General features: G+C 56.6%; 7 protein-coding genes across 7 annotated transcripts; 5 read left to right on the forward strand and 2 right to left on the reverse strand.

Moving 5' to 3' along the window:
- Positions 1-1,079: 1,079 nt before the first annotated feature.
- On the forward strand, positions 1,080-2,063 carry N657DRAFT_629841 (uncharacterized protein; the record flags this gene model as incomplete). Its single annotated transcript, XM_062790928.1, has 1 exon — positions 1,080-2,063. The coding sequence occupies one exon, from the start codon at positions 1,080-1,082 to the stop codon at positions 2,061-2,063; it is 984 nt and encodes a 327-aa protein (XP_062652576.1).
- A 1,115-nt stretch (positions 2,064-3,178) lies between these two features.
- On the forward strand, positions 3,179-7,088 carry N657DRAFT_660370 (glycoside hydrolase family 38 protein). Its single transcript, XM_062795042.1, has 2 exons — positions 3,179-5,363; positions 5,415-7,088. Exons 1-2 carry the CDS (start codon positions 3,474-3,476, stop codon positions 6,777-6,779), a joined length of 3,255 nt encoding a protein of 1,084 aa, XP_062652577.1. The 5' UTR covers positions 3,179-3,473; the 3' UTR covers positions 6,780-7,088.
- Positions 7,089-7,128: 40 nt separating this feature from the next.
- N657DRAFT_608565 (Nop14-like protein) lies at positions 7,129-10,013 on the reverse strand (the record flags this gene model as incomplete). The annotated part of the gene is made up of 3 exons (XM_062790272.1): positions 7,129-9,153; positions 9,206-9,649; positions 9,714-10,013. 3 exons carry the CDS (start codon positions 10,011-10,013, stop codon positions 7,129-7,131), a joined length of 2,769 nt encoding a protein of 922 aa, XP_062652578.1.
- Positions 10,014-10,276: 263 nt separating this feature from the next.
- N657DRAFT_561736 (uncharacterized protein) lies at positions 10,277-11,344 on the forward strand (the record flags this gene model as incomplete). The annotated part of the gene is made up of 2 exons (XM_062788078.1): positions 10,277-10,646; positions 10,704-11,344. 2 exons carry the CDS (start codon positions 10,277-10,279, stop codon positions 11,342-11,344), a joined length of 1,011 nt encoding a protein of 336 aa, XP_062652579.1.
- A 1,538-nt stretch (positions 11,345-12,882) lies between these two features.
- Positions 12,883-15,614, forward strand: N657DRAFT_563493 (uncharacterized protein; the record flags this gene model as incomplete). Its single annotated transcript, XM_062788217.1, has 2 exons — positions 12,883-13,334; positions 13,433-15,614. 2 exons carry the CDS (start codon positions 12,883-12,885, stop codon positions 15,612-15,614), a joined length of 2,634 nt encoding a protein of 877 aa, XP_062652580.1.
- A 481-nt stretch (positions 15,615-16,095) lies between these two features.
- N657DRAFT_639316 (kinase-like protein) lies at positions 16,096-18,011 on the forward strand. The gene is made up of 3 exons (XM_062791749.1): positions 16,096-16,514; positions 16,585-17,164; positions 17,232-18,011. The coding sequence occupies exons 1-3, from the start codon at positions 16,395-16,397 to the stop codon at positions 17,765-17,767; spliced, it is 1,236 nt and encodes a 411-aa protein (XP_062652581.1). The 5' UTR covers positions 16,096-16,394; the 3' UTR covers positions 17,768-18,011.
- N657DRAFT_42620 (nucleoside hydrolase) lies at positions 17,829-20,036 on the reverse strand. Its single transcript, XM_062787315.1, has 4 exons — positions 19,741-20,036; positions 19,456-19,541; positions 18,690-19,397; positions 17,829-18,630 (listed from the first exon to the last, which is right to left on the reverse strand). The coding sequence occupies exons 1-4, from the start codon at positions 19,789-19,791 to the stop codon at positions 18,228-18,230; spliced, it is 1,248 nt and encodes a 415-aa protein (XP_062652582.1). The 5' UTR covers positions 19,792-20,036; the 3' UTR covers positions 17,829-18,227.
- Positions 20,037-20,304: the final 268 nt, after the last annotated feature.

The raw sequence follows: 20,304 nt of genomic DNA on the forward strand, positions 1-20,304 counted from the left end.
ATCGACTGACCTGGACCAGATTCTGCCACCATTTCCACGCTTCCCGAGCGTCTCTCAGGCCATTTCCATAAACTACTTTCATCATCCCCGCCTGGCAATGCCCCGGCCTCAAGTTGCCTATCTCCTTGGCTGGGCCATCTCAACTCTTCAGTTGTTTCCGGCCCTCTGCCTCTATTGAGAATTGTCGGGCTCACCAGATGCCTCCCGCAAAGTCTGTCAGGATGTGCGGGAACATCCAGATGTCGGGTTGATTCCCAAACCACCTGTGTGCGGGCTGGGCGTTGCGTTGCTGCATTTGTCAGGCCCCGAGCTGACAGCCAGGCGGATGACCCAACCCACTCAACTTACCGCTGCGCTGTTGGCCCTGGTCGGGCCCCGAAATGGGGCGTTAGGTGAGCGTCTGCCCATACAAGCACAGATTGGTATAAAGAATCGCCCTGTTCGGCGTTCCAGGCCTATCCGGTTTCTTCTTGAATCTATTTCCATCTTTTACCCGTAATTTTGTCGTTGCCCGACTCGGCCGGTTGACCTGCTTATCCCCGAACATCCCCGGACATCCCCCACCACCTTTACACCCGTCTACACACACACAAGCAGGCATACAAGCACACACATATTAAGTACTACAGCAAGTTCGTGGGCCGATATCATTTCCAGCAAGAGTCATTACCGGAGGACCAAACTCAGATATTACTCTCTGTTCTATGAGGGCTACAACAAGACTACTGCCCCCATAACAACTCCCGAGCATCGCGACATCGATACCGCAGCCCTACGAAGCTCAGATTCCGTTCACTCTTCCTCCTGAGTTGCAGATGTTTATGAAGGGTCATCCGCCAGAAATGTTTTGGCCGTTTCTCACCCAGGGAACTCAGCAGCAATCTGCTCCTCCCTCCCGCTCCACGCTCCCCCAAGAGAACGACATCCGACCACCAACCCAACCACCACAGCCACCATCAACCTCACAGCAACCTCCGATTCCGCCAAACCATCCACAACCCACCTTGTTATCATCCGAGCCTACGACCCTCCATAATACTACCAACACCACCACCACCGACCCGTTCGCAGCAGCAGCAATGCCGTCCGCAACAGCCCCAACACCCACGGCACCCGCCCCCGGCGTGGCAGTCTATGATGATCCCCGCTACGTGGCCATGGCGTCTCGCCTCGCGGCCTACTACCAGCAGCGGTGCCAGGCCGTGGCCCGCTTCCAGCAGGAGCGATGCCGGGCCTGGGCGAGCGCCCAGCGCCAAAAGTGCCAGGAGATGATGCAGGCCGCCACCGTCATCGTCGCGTGGTACATCCGGGATAAAATTGCGAGGCGGAGGCGGAAGAGGAAGAGGGCTTTCAAGCGGGGGTTGGCGGCTAGGGGTGTTTGTTGTGGTGGTGGTGGTGGTGTTGCTGTTGGTCCGTCGAGGTATGGGGGTGGTGGTGGGGGGAGGATTACCAAGGGCGAGGCGGTAAGGAGGTGGGTTATGGATGTGCCGATTCCTCGTCGTCGTGGTGGTGGTGGCTGCGGTGCTGCTTCAAGGGATGGGGATAGTGTTGCTGCTGGGTCGTTGCCGAGTACGGCGGGCAGGGAGATGCCTGTGGACAAGGACGAGGTGGATTTTGATATGGATCGGGAGAAGACGCCGGATAAGGATACGCAACTGTATGATGTGGCTGATAACATCATCAAGAGCCACTTGGCGAGGGTTGATGTGCCGCTATTAGGGGCGCTGTCGTTTGATGAGAGCGAGAGCGAGAGTGACAGTGAGGACGAGGTTCTCATGGATTATGAAGAAGATGAAGGAGAGGTCGGAGAAGAATATGAAGAGGAAGGCGAGGAGGGTGAGGAGGAGGAGGATGAGGAGGAGGATGAGGAGGAGGATGAGGAGGATGATGAGGAGTATGAAGGGGATGAAATGGACGACGAGGAACAAGAGCATGATGATTATGCCAGGGGTCGCGGAAGTGGTGGTGAGAAGGAGGAGGAGTTGGCTTCCGCTTCCAAGGATGCGGAATTTAGCAGCACCATCAAGGAAAGCCGCAAGACCTGGTGGAGCTGTGTTTCATGATGGATAAGGTATTTGGGATGGTGCGCTTGGTTACGGCATTGTGAGATCTGGTTCTGGCCTTTAATTAGGCATAGTTATGCCACTCACTCGGTCTAGAGGTGTGAAACCAGCAGCAGCAAATTAATCTACCTCGTTTAGCTGTGTGTATTTTCCATCTCATCTGCGCCGCAACGAGGCTGGATTGGGCGAGTACTTGAGGTAATGTTGAAGACATGTCAGGGTTGGTCGACCAGCCTACACCGAACAATAACTGTCGAGGGACATTCGACCTAGTGTGAACTACGCAAGTTTTCGTACATTTGACTCCTGCTGGTAGCGTGATGATGTTTCGTTTGAATGACTGTTATAATGTGACCAAGTCGTAACCTGACAGATTCTAAGGAGGTTGCAGTGTCAAATCACCAGCGCTGGAGGTTCGTGACTCGGATGGTATCTTCCTATTTGACCTTCCTGAACAGTACAATCCGATCCTGGTTTGTTTGTTAGCGTGGAACATCGCGGCCCAGTTAGAAAGGGGAAAGGAAAAATAAAAGGAAAGAAATTTAGAGAAAGAATAGAAAGAGATATGGTTATAGAAGAAAGATAAAGCAATAGTTAAGGAATGAAAAGAAAAACACAATAAATAGTTAGTTATATAACGTATAAGTTAGTTATAACGTTATGGAAAGAAAATATAAACAACTAACGTTAACGTTAGTCATAACGTTATATTCTGTTTAAAAAGAAGAGTGGAAAAGAAGAGGAAGAAAAGACGGTGAATACACAAAAATCCTATTTTCTTCACAAGATCCGCGCCAACAAACAAACCAGGGTCTGATTGTATTCCAGCACGAGTCTGAGGCGCGAGAACCTTTCGAGAGTCTGTGAATGTTTTGTGTCCAACTCGACGTTACAACACTGTCGATCGTCTAACAAACAGGGCACTCAAGGGAGAGGCGAAGCCCAGAAGGGCACCTAGCCTGATCTGAGTGGCTCTTCGTTTCGTTGAGGATTGCGGGGAAGCCGGACAGCCCCTCTCGCAACTGCTTGTTCCGGGTTTCACACCCCTGTCATCCGGCGGACCTGGAAAGGCAGTCGCAGCTGGAGCTTCATTGATCACCAGGTCCAGCTGCATCCGTCGACCAACCACCTGCTCTCTTGTGCCACGCATCCCTCCATCTGCCCTGTCTCACACCCTGTTGGCAGCCGGATCACTGTTGACCTCAGAAGACACTTCCGAGTGTGTTCTTAAAGATCAATCCAAGAGCATCTTGCCCGCTCGCTCTATAGCCTGGCCCGAACATTGGGCGGTTCCACCAAGCGACTTACACGCGTCCTTCTCTGCTTCATTTGGCTTCTATGCCCCCCGCTGTTCTTGTCAATACCAAGTGTCCCTTCTTAGGTTGACCAGCCTGCCTTGACATCAACATCATGGGTGGTGAAACTCGAGCCCAGAAGGGCCCCAGGAGCGACTATCCTCTCCAGGCGCCCAGGCCGGTCGGGCAGATGATTACCAACATCTACAGGGACCGCATCAACCAGCTCACCGCCGGTGGTCAGTATGACCGCCACAATCTCAATGCCCTGATGAACGAGGCGGTGGTCTCGGGGGAGCCCCATGTGCAACTCTCCGTCTGGCATGCCCCGGGCCAAACCAGGCCTAGCTTCAAAGAGGCCACTTCACACGAGTTCAACAGGACGAACGTAGGCGAGTGGTTCGGCCCGTCTTGGACTACCCACTGGTTCAAGGTTGTCCTGAATGTCCCCTCCGACCTGCGTGACAAGAGGCTCCTCGAACTCCACTGGGACGCCAACAATGAAGGGCTGATTTGGAATGAGCATGGCCACCCGCTTCAGGGCCTCACAGGCGGCAACGAGCGCGTGGAATGGATCCTGCCGGACTCGTTTCGCGACGGAGAGGAGCACGTCATCTACATCGAGATGGCCTGCAACGGTATGTTTGGCAACGCGCCAGGTGGGGACTCTATCCAACCGCCAGATCCCAACAGATACTTCCGCCTCGACCGGGCCGAGATTGTGGCCGTCGACCCTGACGCCCGCCAGCTCCATATCGACTACTGGATCATTGGAGATGCCGCAAGAGAGTTTCCTCAGGACTCCTGGGAGCAGCACAAGGCGCTCAAGACCTGCAACGAGATCCTCGAGGCCTTTGACGTTAACAAGCGGGAGTCGCTGAAGGTCTGCCGCAAGATTGCCGAGAGCTACCTTGGCTCCCATATCAACTCGTCCAAAGTGTACGACAGTGGCAAAGAACCCGTCGTATTTGGCATTGGACACTGCCATATCGACAGCTGCTGGTTGTGGCCTTTTGCCGAGACCAAGCGGAAGGTGGCCCGATCGTGGTCCAATCAGTGCGATCTTATGGACCGGTATCCCGAATTGCACTTCGCTTGTTCACAGGCACAGCAGTACAAGTGGCTGAAGGAGCTGTACCCGTCTGTCTTTCACCGGGTCAAGAAGAAGGTGGCTGAAGGCCGGTTTCACCCGATCGGAGGCAGCTGGGTCGAGCACGATACGAACATGCCCAGCGGAGAGTCGCTGGTTCGCCAGTTCTTGTACGGCCAACGCTTCTATGAGAGCAACTTTGGGAGCCGCTGCCAGACCTTCTGGCTGCCCGACACCTTCGGGTACTCGAGCCAACTGCCCCAGCTCTGCCGCTTGGCTGGCATGTCGCGCTTCCTTACGCAAAAGCTCAGCTGGAACAACATCAACCGCTTTCCCCATACGACATTCAACTGGGTGGCTTTGGATGGCACGCAGGTCATCTGCCACATGCCTCCCTCGGAAACCTACACTGCTGAGGCCCACTTTGGCGACGTCAAGCGCAGCATGTCCCAGCACAAGTCCCTGGACCAAGATGCTACATCGCTACTTGTCTTTGGCAAGGGTGATGGAGGTGGTGGTCCTACCTGGCAGCATCTGGAGAAGCTTCGCCGGTGCCGTGGTGTCAGCGACACGGTCGGAATGCTGCCTCGTGTACACCTTGGCAATTCGGTCGACGACTTTTTCGATAAGCTTGAGCGTAAGGCCGACTCCTTTGTGACATGGTATGGCGAGCTGTATTTTGAGCTGCACCGCGGGACCTACACGACCCAGTCGAACAACAAGCGCAACAACCGCAAATCTGAAATCGTGCTTCGGGACTTGGAGCTGCTGGCAACGGTCGCGTCCATCAGGGATGCGTCGTACAAATATCCGAAGAAGGAGTTTGATACCATGTGGGAGATGGTACTACTCTGCCAGTTCCATGACTGTCTCCCGGGCAGTTCGATTGAGATGGCTGTGCACGAGTCGATGGAAGTGAGTTGAGGCAACTCATTTGTAGGCCGACCACACGCTGACCATGTGTAGATGTATGCCCAAGTCTTCAAGATTGCCGAGAGCATCTTTAAAGATGTGTCTGTTGTCCTTGGCGTCTCTCGAGTTCAGACCACCACAGTCGTGGACGGCATCGCCTTGAACACCCTGCCGTGGCACCGCAAGGAGGTGATTGACATAGACGAGAACGAGGCTGCTGTTGCGTGCGGCAACGGCCTGCTGCTGAAGCTGCGGACTCTCAAAACGAGCCAAGATGACGGCCTTGTTTCCGCAAAGCAAGCCTCCAAGGGAGTCTTTGTCCTTGAGAATAGTCAACTCAGGGTCCGGGTGGAAGGCGGTGTCATCACATCGCTCTACGACAGGCAAGCCGAGCGCGAGATCATCCCCAAGGGTCAGAAAGCCAACCAATACGTCCTCTTTGACGACAAGCCCCTGTACTGGCAGGCCTGGGACGTCGAGGTCTACCACCTCGACACGCGCAAACCCCTCCATTCCGGCGAGACTAAGATCCACGAAATCAAGAGGCATCGCGTCAGCCTCATCACCCACACCAAGATCAGCGACAAGTCATCCATCAATACAATTATCACTCTCGGCGCCGCCGTGGAAGGCCAACAATCCTACGTCGAGGTCGCCAGCACTGTCGAGTGGCACGAGACGATGAAGTTCCTCAAGGTCGAGTTTCCCGTCGACATCCGCAACACGGAAGCAAACTACGAAACCCAGTTCGGCATTGTCCGGCGCCCGACCCACTACAACACCTCGTGGGACATGGCCAAGTTCGAGGTCTGCTCCCACCGCTTCGCGGACCTCTCGGAGCACGGCTACGGCGTCTCCATCCTCAACGACTCCAAGTACGGCTTCGCCACGGCGGGCAACGTCATGCGCCTCTCGCTGCTGCGCAGCCCCAAGGCGCCCGACGCCCACGCTGACATGGGCACCCACCACATCCGCTGGGGCATCCTCCCGCACCAGGGGGCCCTGTCACACGTCACGGTCCGCAAGGCATTCGAGTTCAATAACCCGCTCAAGTTCCTCTCTGCCACCGCCAGGTCGTCATCGACGACTAGTCTGCTTGAACTCGCGAGACCGCCGGTGTATTTGACGGAGGATTCGAGCCCGGCTCTGATTCTGGATACGGTCAAGCGTGGCGAGGACGATGAGGACGTCTCGAGGGGCGAGTTGCCCGCCAAGGAGGGGCGGAGCGTCATCTTGAGGATCTATGATAGCCTCGGCGGCAGGGCGAGGGGTACGGTTGCGACGTCATGGGATGTGTCACGCGTGTGCAAAGTCAATCTGCTCGAGGATGAGCTGGAGGAGGTGGTGTTTACAGAGGGTAAGTTTGCGGTGGATTTGAGGGCGTTTGAGGTTGCTACGTTCAAGTTGCAGCTGGCGTAGGGCGGCATTTTTCCGTGACTATGTTGGTTTATGCGGGTGAGGAGACCGGGTTGTCCGTCATGTTATGTTCCTTGATGTATGCGCATGGGGCAGTTGGTCAAGAGATCATGGTGAGTTAGGCAGGCGGGTAGTTGGCAGGTATTGAGCGCGGGCATTATCCATGATTTGAGCACAAATTTATGAGTCCAGCTGAATATCATGCTCATCTTGGGGCATGAGGTGCTGGACTCTGTATGTCCATCCCTGATAATGTAAACAAATACAGGTTGCATCAAGCCAATCCCCAACCAGACACAAATGACGTTGTGCGATATATACAGCCAGGCCCGCACAAATACAGATAGAAGAACTACCTCCCCTTCGCAGCCTTCCTCTTCCTCGCCTCCTTTTCCCGCGCGTACTCGTTCGCCGCGCGCCCTTCTTCCCCCTGGATCTCGGCCACGAGGCGCTTGTACTTCTTCTCGTACGCCGCGTCGCGCTCCTTCTTAATGCGCAGATTCTCGCGCTGCATGAAGGCGGCATCCTTGCGCAGCTCGCGGAGCGCCCCCTTGCGCTCGCGCTTGTGCTCGGCCTTGAGCTTGGCCAGCTCGGCGCGCTCCCGGTCCGGATCGTAGTGCTTGTCCGGGTCGAACGAGTCCTCGAACTTGGGCACGTAGGTGCGAATGGCGAGCGGGCGGTGGTGGTGCAGCTCGAGCGGGCGACGGAAGAGGCGGGCTAGTTGGAGGAGGCGGGCGATGGTGGAGATGGTGCCGATTAGTTTGCTCGTGAGGGCGGCCGGGAGATGGGTCGAGTTTGGTTTGAAGGTGAGGTGTTGGAGGACGAGGAGCGCGGGGTGGAAGGTCTCGTGGAAAGCGGAGAGTTTGTGCCATGTCTCGGTGGCTGCTTTGAGAATTGCCGTGATGGTGCTGGCGATGGCGACTTTGAGGGAGACTCCGTCTTCAGGGGAAAGAGACTGCTTCTGCTGGCAATCGCTGCAATTCAGCTGTCGGATGGTAGTCTTATCGGCGCCTCTGATTCGAATCCCTGGTGCTGGCTCGTGGACTGGGAAAAAGCCTAGCTTTTCTTGGGGCTTCTCGGGCGCCAGAGAGCATAGTGTGTTGAGGCAGAAGTTCATCAACTCCGGGACATAGCGCTTCGAGAACTGCTGGTACTGGAGAGCGAGAATCGAGAGATAAGTCCCGGTGGCGTAATCGCAGAGTCCCTGTGGTATCTTTTGCCCGAGATAACGCGCAATGGCAAGCATTGCAGGAGTGACAACCTGATGAAAATGGTCGGACGTGGGAAAGGTTGCCCCGATTGCAGTCAAAATGACCAGATCCCCTACAGTCAGAGCTAGTGGCCGCTCTTGCTCCATCTCTTGGATGTGCGTTCGGTAAGCCTTGGCCACCTCGATTGGAAACGACTTCGCCAGCGAATGGACATGCCGACTGAGGCTCTCCAATGTGGGAAACCAATGCGGTTCGAACCTGTCGCCGAGGTATGCGATGTGTTGGACGAGAACCTGAGAGAATTTGGCGAGCCTCTCTTTGTTCTTGCTATCGAGCTTGGGGTGGTAGAGGGCCCTGATCCGTTGGACAGCTACCGGGGTCTTCGTCACGTCGATGCCTTCAAGAATCTTGAGCATATCGTCGTGAGACTGCGGACATGGGAAAGTATAAGGGATGCCATGCTCGTCGTCTCCCTTGGCGTTATCGTCTGTCTGGAAAACAGGGTCCTTGATGACGGCCTCGGTCAGTATTCCCTTCACGAACTCGTCATCGTCGGAGCCGAATTGTGATCCAGCCCCCTCCTCGTCGCTCTCTTCGCCCTCCATGTCGTCGCTTTCGAGCTCGAGGTCGGAGCCGCTGGCGACCAGGTCGTCATCGATTAGAAAATCGTCTTCATCATCGAATCCCAGCTCGGTGGCGGTTGGTCGGTATTTAACACCCTTGCCGAGACCGAATTCATCAACCTCCTCAGTTTGGAATGGATCATAGGCGTCTCCATCCGCAGCCCCCTTTCCTCCCTTGCTCTTGCCTTCCTCTTGCTCGTCCTCCTCTTCATCCTCCTCATCCATCTCTCCGCGCATTCGCTTCAGCCGCTTTTCTTCGAGCTCCTTGAGTCGTTTTGACTCTTCTTCCGCCTTTTCCTCCTCCGTCTTCGTCCTCTCAGCGGGCTGCGCGCGCTTATCCGCAGCGAGCTGCTTCACCCGAATGTCGTACTCCTTGTCAACTGCAGCTTTATCCTTGCCGGTAATGACCATGGCGGTTTCGGCGGGCTTCTCGTCCTTTGATGGAGGCTTCTGTCTCTGGAAGAGAAGTGCCTGGAGTTCGGGCATAGCCTGATCGAGTTCGGCCCTGAGTTCGTTGTCCTCTTCCTTGGCTGCTTGCCGTTCCTGCGAGTCATTAGCATGCTGGCTACTCTCACGAGAGTAATGGTAGGCGCACATATTTGTAAAGCTTAGACTTGGCAATCACTTCTTCGTATATCTCTTTCTTCGTCTTTTTCCGCTCAGGTTGTCCATTCTCCTCCTCCTGCTCCCCAGCGGCTCCTTCCAGTCGTTGGCGCTTCAACCTCCTTCTCTCGGCGCGCGAGCTGTCGGATTCATCGCCAGAGGGCAGCTCCTCCCCGTCGAAGTCGTCCTTCACGGGCGCCTCGTCCTCGTCGCCGTCGAACAGAGGTCTGCCCATGTGAGTCAATCCTCCCATTGGCTCATCGTCTTCAAGATCGAACATGGAGCTCTTCTTGTGGGCTCGCTGCTGCTCCCGCGTGTATCTCTCAATCATCTTGTCCTCGAGCGACAAATTCGCATCGTCTTCGCCGAAACGTCTGTCGATGAGGCCGCCGACCTTGTTGCGCCGTTGCATCTCAACAAGAAGGGTTTGCCGCCGCTGGTTATGGGTTGTTAGCGGACTCAGAGAATCGCGACCATGTCCACGCAAGACCCAAACCTACCCTCTCTTCTCCCATGGCCTTGGCCAGCCCGGGGCGCCCCTTGATAGCCATGGCTGCCCTGTCGTTGGTCGGCTTGTTGGTGGTAACTTCAAACTTGGGCCCTCGGGCGTTTGTTTTGAACTGGAAGGGGTTGAATTGCTCTCTGATGCTGGCTAAGGCCTCGCCTCGCTGCAGGCGCTTGTCGGGTCGTGCCTTTTGCTCCTCGGCATTTTGCCGCTTCTGCTTCTTGGACTTTTGAGGCCCAATGATACCCTGTTCCCTCAGCGAGGCTTTGAGCCTCTTGAGTTGAGATCCGGCCATTCTGGTGTTTTGACTTGATCCTTCCTGTCACTGGTACTTCGCCGAAGTGGCAGCTTTCTCGTGGTGCAAAGCGATCCTTTGCTCAGATAATTTTCAGACGGACATGCTCTGCAATCTTATCTGGAGGCCCCACCTGTCCTGTCGGGTCGCAGCTGAGGTGAATTACCCTACGATCCCGTCATTGTGGGGCATGCAACTGCATCAACCAGCTCCATCATCCATGAGCAGCAGACACCTTCATCGCCACCAGGCACATCCGCACCATGGGGTGGTTAATCAAGTTCCTCCGGGATGACCGGGTATTGTTTGGCTACTTGGCCATCAATGCAGTGGGCTGGCTTCTGGGCTTGCGCGTCCTGCTGAAGAAGTGGCGCGACGACGCCGAGATCAAACCAGTACAGCCTAAGACGCAGTACATCACCCAAGAGACCGAAGATGCCCTGAAGCTGAGCACCCTCGACACACTCCTTGGCCACTACAACCAGTCTATCCGAGAGACAGCGGCCAAGATTGTTTGCGACAGAGCCGTCAACGACAGGGAAACGGTCGACCTGCTGCTCTGGGGCATCACGCGCGGCGACTACGACGAGCGCATGAGGAACCTGAGGGCGCTCGCTACCATCACTGACCCGCGTGAGTCGGCTTGCACTTCTTAGCAGAGTACCAGACCGGACGACTGACTACCTGAAGAGAGCCTCGAGCGACTGCATAGATGGAAAGCATATGCTGCGCTGGTCAGGTGTCTCGAGTTGTGCCTCGACCCGGGACAGGAAGTGCTCGACGACGAAGATTGGGACGAGTATTCACTGCGCGACATGGCGGAGAAGCTGTGCCTGATGTTCATCAGCCAGCTGGTCAGCTGCTACGATGCCGAGAAACTCATCAAGGCCAAGTTTATCGACAAGTGGCTGGCCAAGCAGAACTGGGGGGTCTCCGAGCAGGATCGGCAACGGAATTTTGCACAGTACATGCGCTGCAGAAGTAATAGGATTACCGATATTGTCGCCTCGATTCGGGGCACGCACTCCGGGCGAGAAGCGTTGGAAAAGGCGGGGCTTTTGCCTGCATCTTCCTCCTCCTCGGACAGCGACCCAGAGGACAACCTCCCTTTTATTGAGCGATTCAGCGTCTTGCTTCCTGGCAACATCAACTTGAACAACTTGCGGGATGATGAGCAGGCGCGGCTCCTTCTCCGGTCTCTCCAACAGGGAGTGCAGACGGCCGAGGAACAGCGTGTCAGGCATCGGCATCGCGAGGCTATTGTTCTCAACGACGGTAGCCGCCCTGTGAACAGCGACGATATCATTCAACGCCCCGAATCTCCCTCATGAGCCCCTTTGGCTCTAGCGATCGAAGGATTGTTGATAGGGTTGTTTCTGCGAGGAGGTGAATATTTCCAAGCACAGTTCCCCTTATATTCTGTGCCTGCTTGCGGCGATGCCTTCCCACAGTTGCAAACGGCCTGTTACATCTTGCATCATGACTAGGGCTCTCACCCAGTACTGACCCGTATGTACTTGTTCATGCGGGCTTGTGCCGTGCCAGCGTGGCACCGTTGCGTGCATTGACAGGAACAAGCCTGCTTTCCTGCTCTCAGCTTAGTAGGTCTCATAGTCGACCGCTTGTTGACATCCGACATTGGATGAGCTCGAGTTGAGGGCTCTCAAGAAAGCAGTACCTCAGCAATGGCAATCGAGGTACAGAGCACCAAGGCCAAACTCGTCGACTTAGTTCTCAAATCAGCGTTTCCCCAGAATATCCCTCCGTCAGAATCTACAAGGTCGCAAGATCTCAATGTCACATAACAAGGGGGTTGTGACAGGAGGCATCTTCCGGAGAGGCACTGCAGAACATAGGTAGCATGTCGATAATTCGGCCACTGCTTTTATTCAGTTGCTCCCCCTTCTTATTATTCAGGTCGCGGGGAAGAAGCGTAGCAACGCCGATGAGCGACGGAGGGAAATTGGGAAAACGGCGCCGAAAGGAAGTTTACCCGGTTACTTGCAGACGGGAAGTCCTGGTCAGTTGGCATAAGTAATGTCGATGGCTGTTTAATAAGTATAGGTAAGGTTCAAGTTGGATAATGAAAGAAAATGCGGCGAAAACGGCCTTCGTCATCTCCCAAGGCCCATCTTGTTTGATTTCTACCGAGTACTTAGGCACACTCTATCCTGCTGTCGGGCGGCCCTATCCACTCGCTCGGTTATCGACTTCATCTTGGGACGGTTACCTTCTCATTTCCCAGTCATGATGTTCAACCCCTTTCATAACTGGTAACCTCTTTTTGTTGGGCCGAGGACACCCTATTACCCCGCCGATCTCATTGTCGCATCGCCCTGAGCTTTCTTCTTCCTGCTGCCAATACCGGCGCCGGCCTTGTCTATCATTCGACTCATCCGCAAAGAAAGCATCGATCATCTGAAACCGGGGAAAAGACCAGACCGATCCTTCGCTGTATTTCCAAAGAAAGCACGAGTTTCTCTCCCTTTTATTCGCCCCTGGTTGCATTTTTGACCATTTGGTGACAAAGGCATACTTCCGCCTCAAGAATAGAGCCCGTTCATTTTCCGTTTCCACGCCAATCAGTCACAGCAAAAAGCGAGCATCACTCTTGGGCTGCTTTGTGCTGTGTTTGGGCGGCCAAAAAGGGCGACCCTCCTTCGTCGGTCATTGTTGGCCCGCACCTGACCTCCAGACTATTGGAAGGTTCCAGGTTCCTGTTGTTTGCCCGTCCAGTGGCCCGTCCCGCTCGGTTCTAGCGGGACTCCCAGGCACTGGGTGCGCCCGGAGTGGGGTGTGTAAACAATAACAATAAAGAGCCATCGCCAGAGCGTTGGCCGCCACAAGTCGCTACCTTGGTTTAGCCAAGATGTCCTTAACAACAACAACCTCGACCTACAACACGACGACACGACACACCCTGTCAAGACGGCCCGGCCGCGGCGGCATAGCGACGGCGTCCACCCCGAACCTCAACCAGCTGTATACCGCGCAGTCGTCGCGTCTGGTTCCCCCGGCGCTTGCGCGCAAGGGGTCGGTCGCCGCTCTCACGCAGAACTCGCTGGCCGCCATCCCCGATGACTCGGCAGCCTACGCATACAACTCAGTCTTGGCCAGCGACACCATGCCCATGCCACACAGCCCGGGCCGCTTGGGCGGCAGCGACGAGATTGCCATCGGCGATACGGTCGAGGTGCCGGGCAGCATGACGGGAACAATTAAATTCATCGGCGCCGTCGCGGGCCGGAAAGGCACCTTTGCCGGTGTCGAGCTGCACCCTGACTATGCGCCCAGGGGAAAGAACAACGGTGATGTCGATGGGTAAGTTGATCCTCGGTGTCTGGCCGCTCGTTCACGCATCTGCGTCCTTGCGCCGAGAAGCTCGGCCATAGCGCTGACTGAATTCCTTCTTGACGCAGTGTTTATTACTTCACGACCGAGCAGCCAGGCGCCGGCATCTTTCTGCCTTTATCCAAGGCTGTCAAGCGCGAATCACCCTCAATGCCCGGGAACTCGTTTCCGATCACCCCAGCGAGCGGCGGATTAAAAGTTGCCAGCCAAAACTCGACCAACTTCACCCCGCCAACCCCCGGGCTGCCCAAGTTCAGCCAGTCTGTCGGTCCTGGCCGTCCCGGAAGTCCGCTGGGCAAAAAGATGCGCCCGTCTCTGCCGCGACCAGAGTCGCCCGTAAGGAGGCTCATGACGCCAGGCCCACGCCCAACCATCGCTACCCCAGCGCCGAAAGCAGGTGCGCCCAGGTTCGGCAGCCCGACGTCAGCAAACAAACTTGCACAGAGCGTGCGCGGGACCGCCGGTGATCATAGCAAGCGAATGCCAGGGCACGCACGGAAAGGGAGCGTCGGACCGCGCAGTGTATCAGTGCTTGGAACAACCTCAAACCCAAATTTTACCGACGACGACACGACGCCCGTCGGCGTGCAGAGGACCCAGACAAACGGTAGTATCGGGTCCGTCTCATCCTTTGCCATGAAAATACGGCCGGCATCAAGGGCCGCGTCACGGATTGGCAACCATGGGAATGACGAGGAGCTGGAGAGGCTCAGGGCCGAGCTGGAGGACCGGAATCGTCAACTCAAAGAACAGGCGACCACACTAGCCGAAATGGAGAGTAGCTTGACGGAGCTTCAGGGGCTGATCGAGAACTCGACAGGGCCGCCGGTTCAGCGGCGGAGCAGCATAGACGACAAAGATTCTGCGCAGCTTCGGGCGCTGCTCCGGGAAAAGAACGATAAGATCGCCATGCTCACGGCCGAATTCGACGCGCACCGAGCAGACTTTCGCAGTACCATTGACACACTAGAGATGGCGAGCTCGGAGACGGAGCGGGTGTACGAAAAGAGGATCGAAGAGCTGATGCAGGAGATACAAGAGCTTCAGGACAGGACTGCCGATGTTGACACCATCGCGGCGCAGCTGAAACAGCTCGAGGAGCTTGTGCAAGAGCTTGAGGAGGGTCTAGAAGACGCTCGGAGAGGAGAGGCCGAGGCACGCGGCGAGGTCGAGTTCCTGCGTGGGGAGGTGGAAAGGACACGCACCGAGCTTCGGCGAGAGCGGGAAAAGGCCTCGGCCATGAACGGCGCTAACGGCGCCGGCAACAACGGGTCCATGTCCAAGGAGCTGGAGCAAAAAGAGGACGAGATCAGGGGCCTCAAAGCCATCATCCACTCGCTCAGCAGAGACTCGGTGCCAAACGACAATTCGGACAGAAGTCCCACTCAACGTCCGTCATCGTTCCGGCCGCACCACGGCGAGTCGATCGAAGACCGCCTCACCCGCGAGAAGCTCGACCGCGAAGTCGCCGAGCTTCGGGCGCTGCTGGAAAGCAAGATGGCGCGCGAGGAGGAGCTGGAGCGCGAATTGGAGACGCTGCGCAGGGGAAGCGTCCTGACGGCCGTTGGGCCCGGCCACCGCGGGAGCGCCATGACCGTTGGCGGCGGCGGCAACCACAACAACCCAGACCGCAGCTCGATTCGCGACTCGAGGGGGACGGTCATCGCGCCACCTGCCTCTCTCGGCAACAGTGCGGAGTTGCAGCAGCAGCAGCAGCAGCTCAAGAGCCTCTCGTCGCCGCCGAAGCACAACCGCGGCGGCCGCACCGAGCTCGAGACGATGCCCGAGAGCGACGCGTACAGCACCGCGACCGAGAACAGCACGCTGTGGTGCGAGATTTGTGAGACGTCCGGGCATGACATCCTTACATGCACCAATGTCTTCCCCGATCAGAAGCAGCAGAAGGGAGTTTTGGGCGACAACGGCAATGGTACGAACGGCATCGAGAAGAGGGAGTACGATGATGATGCGGGTGTGGTGCCTAAGCCCGCCCCGCTGTCGCCTGTCAAGACCACCGCCGGCGGCGGCAAATCTATCAGCGACCCGGAACCTACGCCTACTCCGGCAACTGTCACCGCCGCCAGTGCGGGTGCTGGTGCGGTTGCAGGTGGGACGACAATGGCCAACCAGACGGACTCAGGTCCCGTCGCGGGCAAGGATAGCGGCGTGGTGGATGCGGGCAAGTGGTGTGCGCTGTGCGAGAGGGACGGGCATGATAGTGTGGATTGCCCTTTTGAGGACGCGTTTTAGGCTCCCCGGTCTTCTTTTGGTCATCGATAGGGAGGGAATGGGGTTTTTTTTTTTTATTGGAAGGGCGAGGCCAATGAAGGTATTGGGGATACGGGGGTTATATCCAGTACCTTGCTGCGTCCTTACCTAGGTGTTGTTGTGTCTAGTAGGGCTTTTGTAATTGAATTGTTTTGTTGGCATGTTCAATCTCATTGGTGTATGTAACGGCACTTGTGAATACCTCTTTGGGTGGTGCTCGACGTTGGGGGTTAGGAGGGATAGGGCGCATCGTATGTACACCTTACTTATGCCATGATACCTCTCTTTTAGGTATATTCCTTCAATCATCTTTCTCTATCGCGCGATCGTGACATATTGTTTCTTTTCTTCCACATGCATCGCGAAGCTGCTTCCGCTTGACATCCCATATTTAGCAGGTAATACACTGAAATCATCCCACGGCATGGACCCACTGCACGACTCCAATCCGTTGCGCAGGAACCTGCAACTCACCCTGGCGCAGCGGCTGACAACGCGCCAGCTCGACACTTCACCTTGAAAAACATGCTGACAAGCTGGAAGCAGTAGATACTCTTCCAGGAACACTTCTCCTTCATATACCCGCCAATCGTGAGACGCGGATAACCGAATCTTCACCAGCGGTGACGGACTGCTTCGATTTCAGTCGCAGACAGACTGGCGAGCCCTTGACGAGGAGTGGCCAGCCATTGCGAACAACACGCATGACGAACCTTTTCAACTAATTTCTCGAACTGCCCACCTTCCAGCAACCAGCCCACTATGGCGCAAGTCTTATTCGACCTCATATCCTCCTTCGGGAGCTGCCTGAACTGTTTCCCGAGCTCGCCGACGCTCAACATCAACAACCGCAGCTTCAAGATCTTGCGACTGCTTGGCGAGGTACATATACCCATCCCCAACTTCTGGAGTCTCCTTCCCATACTAACTTCTTTCCCTCCTCGTCACACAGGGCGGCTTCTCGTACGTCTACCTGGTTCAGGACACGTCGACATCGGAGCTCTTTGCGCTGAAAAAGATCCGCTGTCCGTTCGGCGCCGAGTCGGTCGCGCAGGCCATGAAGGAGGTCGAGGCGTACAAGCTGTTTGCGCACAGCCCGGGCGTCATCCACAGCGTCGATTACGCCATAGCCACTGAGCGCGGCGGTGGCGAGCAGAGCAAGACGGTCTATGTGCTCCTGCCGTACTACCGCCGCGGCAACCTGCAGGACATGATTAATGCGAATTTAGTCAACCATACCCGGTTTCCCGAGAAGAGGTTGATGTTGTTGTTTTTGGGGGTCTGTAGGGCGCTGAGGGATATGCATTTGTATCGCGGCCCCGGGGAGGCTGGGGTTGGTGACGGTACGCGCGGAGAAAGGATGGAGGTCGGGAGGGTGGTTGAGAATGGGAAGAATTCCAAGGGGCGGCAGGGTGGCGCCGACGAGGATGATGAGACGGAGCAGCAGCAGCCGTTGATGACGGAGGATGAGAGGCTTCCGGCTGCGGCGCCGGGGGCATTGAGGAGTTATGCCCATCGGGATATCAAGCCGGGTGCGTCCAGCTTCTCCTTTATTTCAATCTCCCCAAAACCGTACACTGACACAACGGATTGTTCCAGCCAACATCATGATATCGGACTCGGGCACGGAACCCATCATCATGGACCTCGGCTCCATCGCCGTCTCGCCCCTGCCCATCACCAGCCGCTCGCTGGCCATCGCCACACAGGACACGGCCGCCGAGCACAGCACCATGCCGTACCGCGCACCCGAGCTGTTCGACGTCAAGACGGGCACCGTCATCGACACCAAGGTTGACATCTGGTCGCTCGGCTGCACCTTATACGCCTGCCTCGTCGGCAAATCGCCGTTCGAGATGCGCAGTGACGAAACGGGCGGGTCGCTGAGCATCTGCGTGCTGTCGGGCGACTGGCGCTTTCCGGACGAGGGGCCTGGCGGGAAGCAAAAGGCCAAGGGGAAAGGGCCGGCGGCGTCTGCGTCGACAGCGGCCGACGACGAGGTTATCAGCGAGCCCATCCGTGAGGTGGTCAGGAGGTGCTTGAAGGTGGAGCCGAGTGAACGGCCGGATATTGACGAGCTGATCGAGATGGTCGAGCGCGTGGTGGATGAGCTGCCGGAAGACCGGCCGGCTTGAAGGGTCAATGGAACGATAGGAGTGTCTGTTCGCTGTGCTCTTTTGACTGGTTCGGGGCGGGTGTGATCTATGATGGCGTTAGGCGCCGGGAACAGGAGCGAGACCTTTGGGTTGGTGGACTTCCTTCCGTGTATTATGAATACCTCTTGAATATGTGGCTGGGAGCCTCAAATATCTTTGATCCTTGTGGGATCATCCAACACTCGAGAATCTTTCTATTCACGACCCGAAGACCATTCTATTGCCTTGCTTTCTGTCTCCTCTTTTCCACGTGTTCTGATGACCAGAGCTGATGCATTGCAGTGTACGTGAAGTCCGGCGCCCGTGTTGCCATTCTAAACATCCAGGTAAACCATGTCTAAGTCTAGGACGCCCACTCAAGGCAAGAAGAGCGCTAAATCTAACCGCGCATAGTCACCAGTTGCCACCTGCCAATTCTCCCACCCGTGTTTGCACACAGTCAGTTGGCCACGGTCTCGACAGCATCGGCAGCGGCAGCATCGGCAGCGGCAGCGGAGGCAGCGGAGGCAGCAGCGATGGCAGCGTCGGCCCTCGAGATGCACTCCTCAAGGACCTTCCAGAACAGTGAGATATCCAAGCTGCGCGGTATTCTGACGCCGTCCTCGCCGGGAGGGAGCAGGCGCGCAGTGATTTGACCGGTCCGGGCTCCGGCGCGGGCGTCTTCATAGGTGCCCTCAGTGACAACCGTCACCTCGTACCGCTCCCTCTGCGCCAGGCCGGGCTCTCCTGCCGGGTCGCAGTCACAGAAGGGGATCTCGTGCTGGTCGCCCACGCCAGCCAGGACCGCAGCAACCGCGAGCGGGTCATGCAGCGGCGGGCCCTCGGTGATACCAAAGACATCACTACCAGACCACCGTCAGCCTCGTCCTCATCTCCCTCAACGCGGAGATGAGCGACTCACCTATAAGTCTTTGCGAAGAACATCAACAACTCCACCAACATCACCCTCAACCTGGTCTTCCCCTCCCTCATCCCCGCCCCTTCCTCATTCCCATTCACAACAACCCCCTTTCCCACCTCCTCCCGCCCGTACAGCACTAAATCCCTCACATCCGCCGTCGTCAACACCAAGTGGCTCACATCAAGCGGAATCAGCGTCGTCTTGGCCGCCAACCCCGGGATCCCGCCCCTCCCATCATGAAAGATGGCCGCGGCCGCCTCCGGGTCGGCAATGACGTTGAACTCGGCAAACTGGGTCCAGTTACCCACGCGCGGCACCCCGTCCACCTCGCCCAGCACGGCGCCCGTGAAGCCGCCCCCCAGCGCCCCGCCCATCAGGCTCAGCCCCTTGACGTGGGCGACCAGATCCGGGTACTTGAGGAACAGCGCGGCGGCGTTGGTGAAGGCGCCCGTGGCGACGACCCAGGCCGTTCCCGGACCGCAGGCTTTCAGGGCGGCGTAGGCGGCGTCAATGGCCGGGACCGAGGTGATGGGCGGGACGGTGGGGGGAGGGAGGAGGTCGGTGCCGTCGAGGCCCGACTCGCCGTGGATGTCGGTCGGGGCGTGCATGGCCGGGCGGTAGAGGGCGCGCGAGGCGCCGACGTAGACGGGGATGGCTGAGGCTTTGCCTATGGCAGTGAGGATGGAGCAGGCGTTGCGGGTTGTTTTCCTGGGTGAGGGCGGTCAGTGAAAGGAGCTAATAGAAGTGGGGGAAAAGGCGATGCTACTCGAGAGAGGCATTGCCGAACACGGTTGAGACGCCTAGGATCCGGATTGCTGGATGGTAGGCTGCTAATAAGATGGCGAAGGTGTCCTAGTATAAAGTGAGTTAGTAATCTTACATATTGGATTTGCTCGCCGTGTCTGAATGGGGAATTCAAGACGTGACCTATCCGCGACTTCTGGCTCCGGCTCCGGCCGTCAAGCGATTGTGTGACACCCCGGAAGTTCGGTGTAGAAGCCGGATGTAGCCAGAGTCTTGCGAATTCATACCCAGAGATGAGAACGCTTACATCGTGGCCCGGGTCACAGTCCAGCCATATTGGGATCCGGTTGTCTTCCATGTTGATAAGTTGAGGCGATGAATGAGGTCTCGTCGTTGACGGGTTACTGGTTAGCGGCGACTGGCGACAACTGACAATGAGACAGAGATCGGTGAGAAGTTACGAATGAAAGAGTCGGTTAGCAAACGGGAGTGAGAAATGAGGGATGAGATATTCAAGATGAGATCGACTTGTCTTTTCGACAATAGAGGCGTGGTGGCCGTAGTCCGGGGCAGTGTTTCAGTCCGCAGCGGATCCACTGATGGTTGATCCCATGAGCATTGGAGCTGTTGCCAGATTGGGCAGCCAGAACAACAACCAACAAGTACCCCAGCGAGTTCTTCTGTTTCCTGACAGTCGTCATTTCCAGAGGCACTTGAAACAGTCCCTTGATGAGCCCAATCGTGAGTTATTGGCAGTCCAACGTTGAATGTCTGCTATGTTAATTGTTGCAGTGTTTAGGTGCTTGGTGCTCAAGCGGCTTGTATTCCAGGAAGACTAAGTTGTGCTTGGGAACGAGCTGTTTAATTATGG

Source organism: Parathielavia appendiculata, assembly GCF_033297405.1.
Source record: "Parathielavia appendiculata strain CBS 731.68 unplaced genomic scaffold N657scaffold_1, whole genome shotgun sequence".
In the NCBI taxonomy this organism is placed as follows: Eukaryota; Fungi; Ascomycota; class Sordariomycetes; order Sordariales; family Chaetomiaceae; genus Parathielavia; species Parathielavia appendiculata.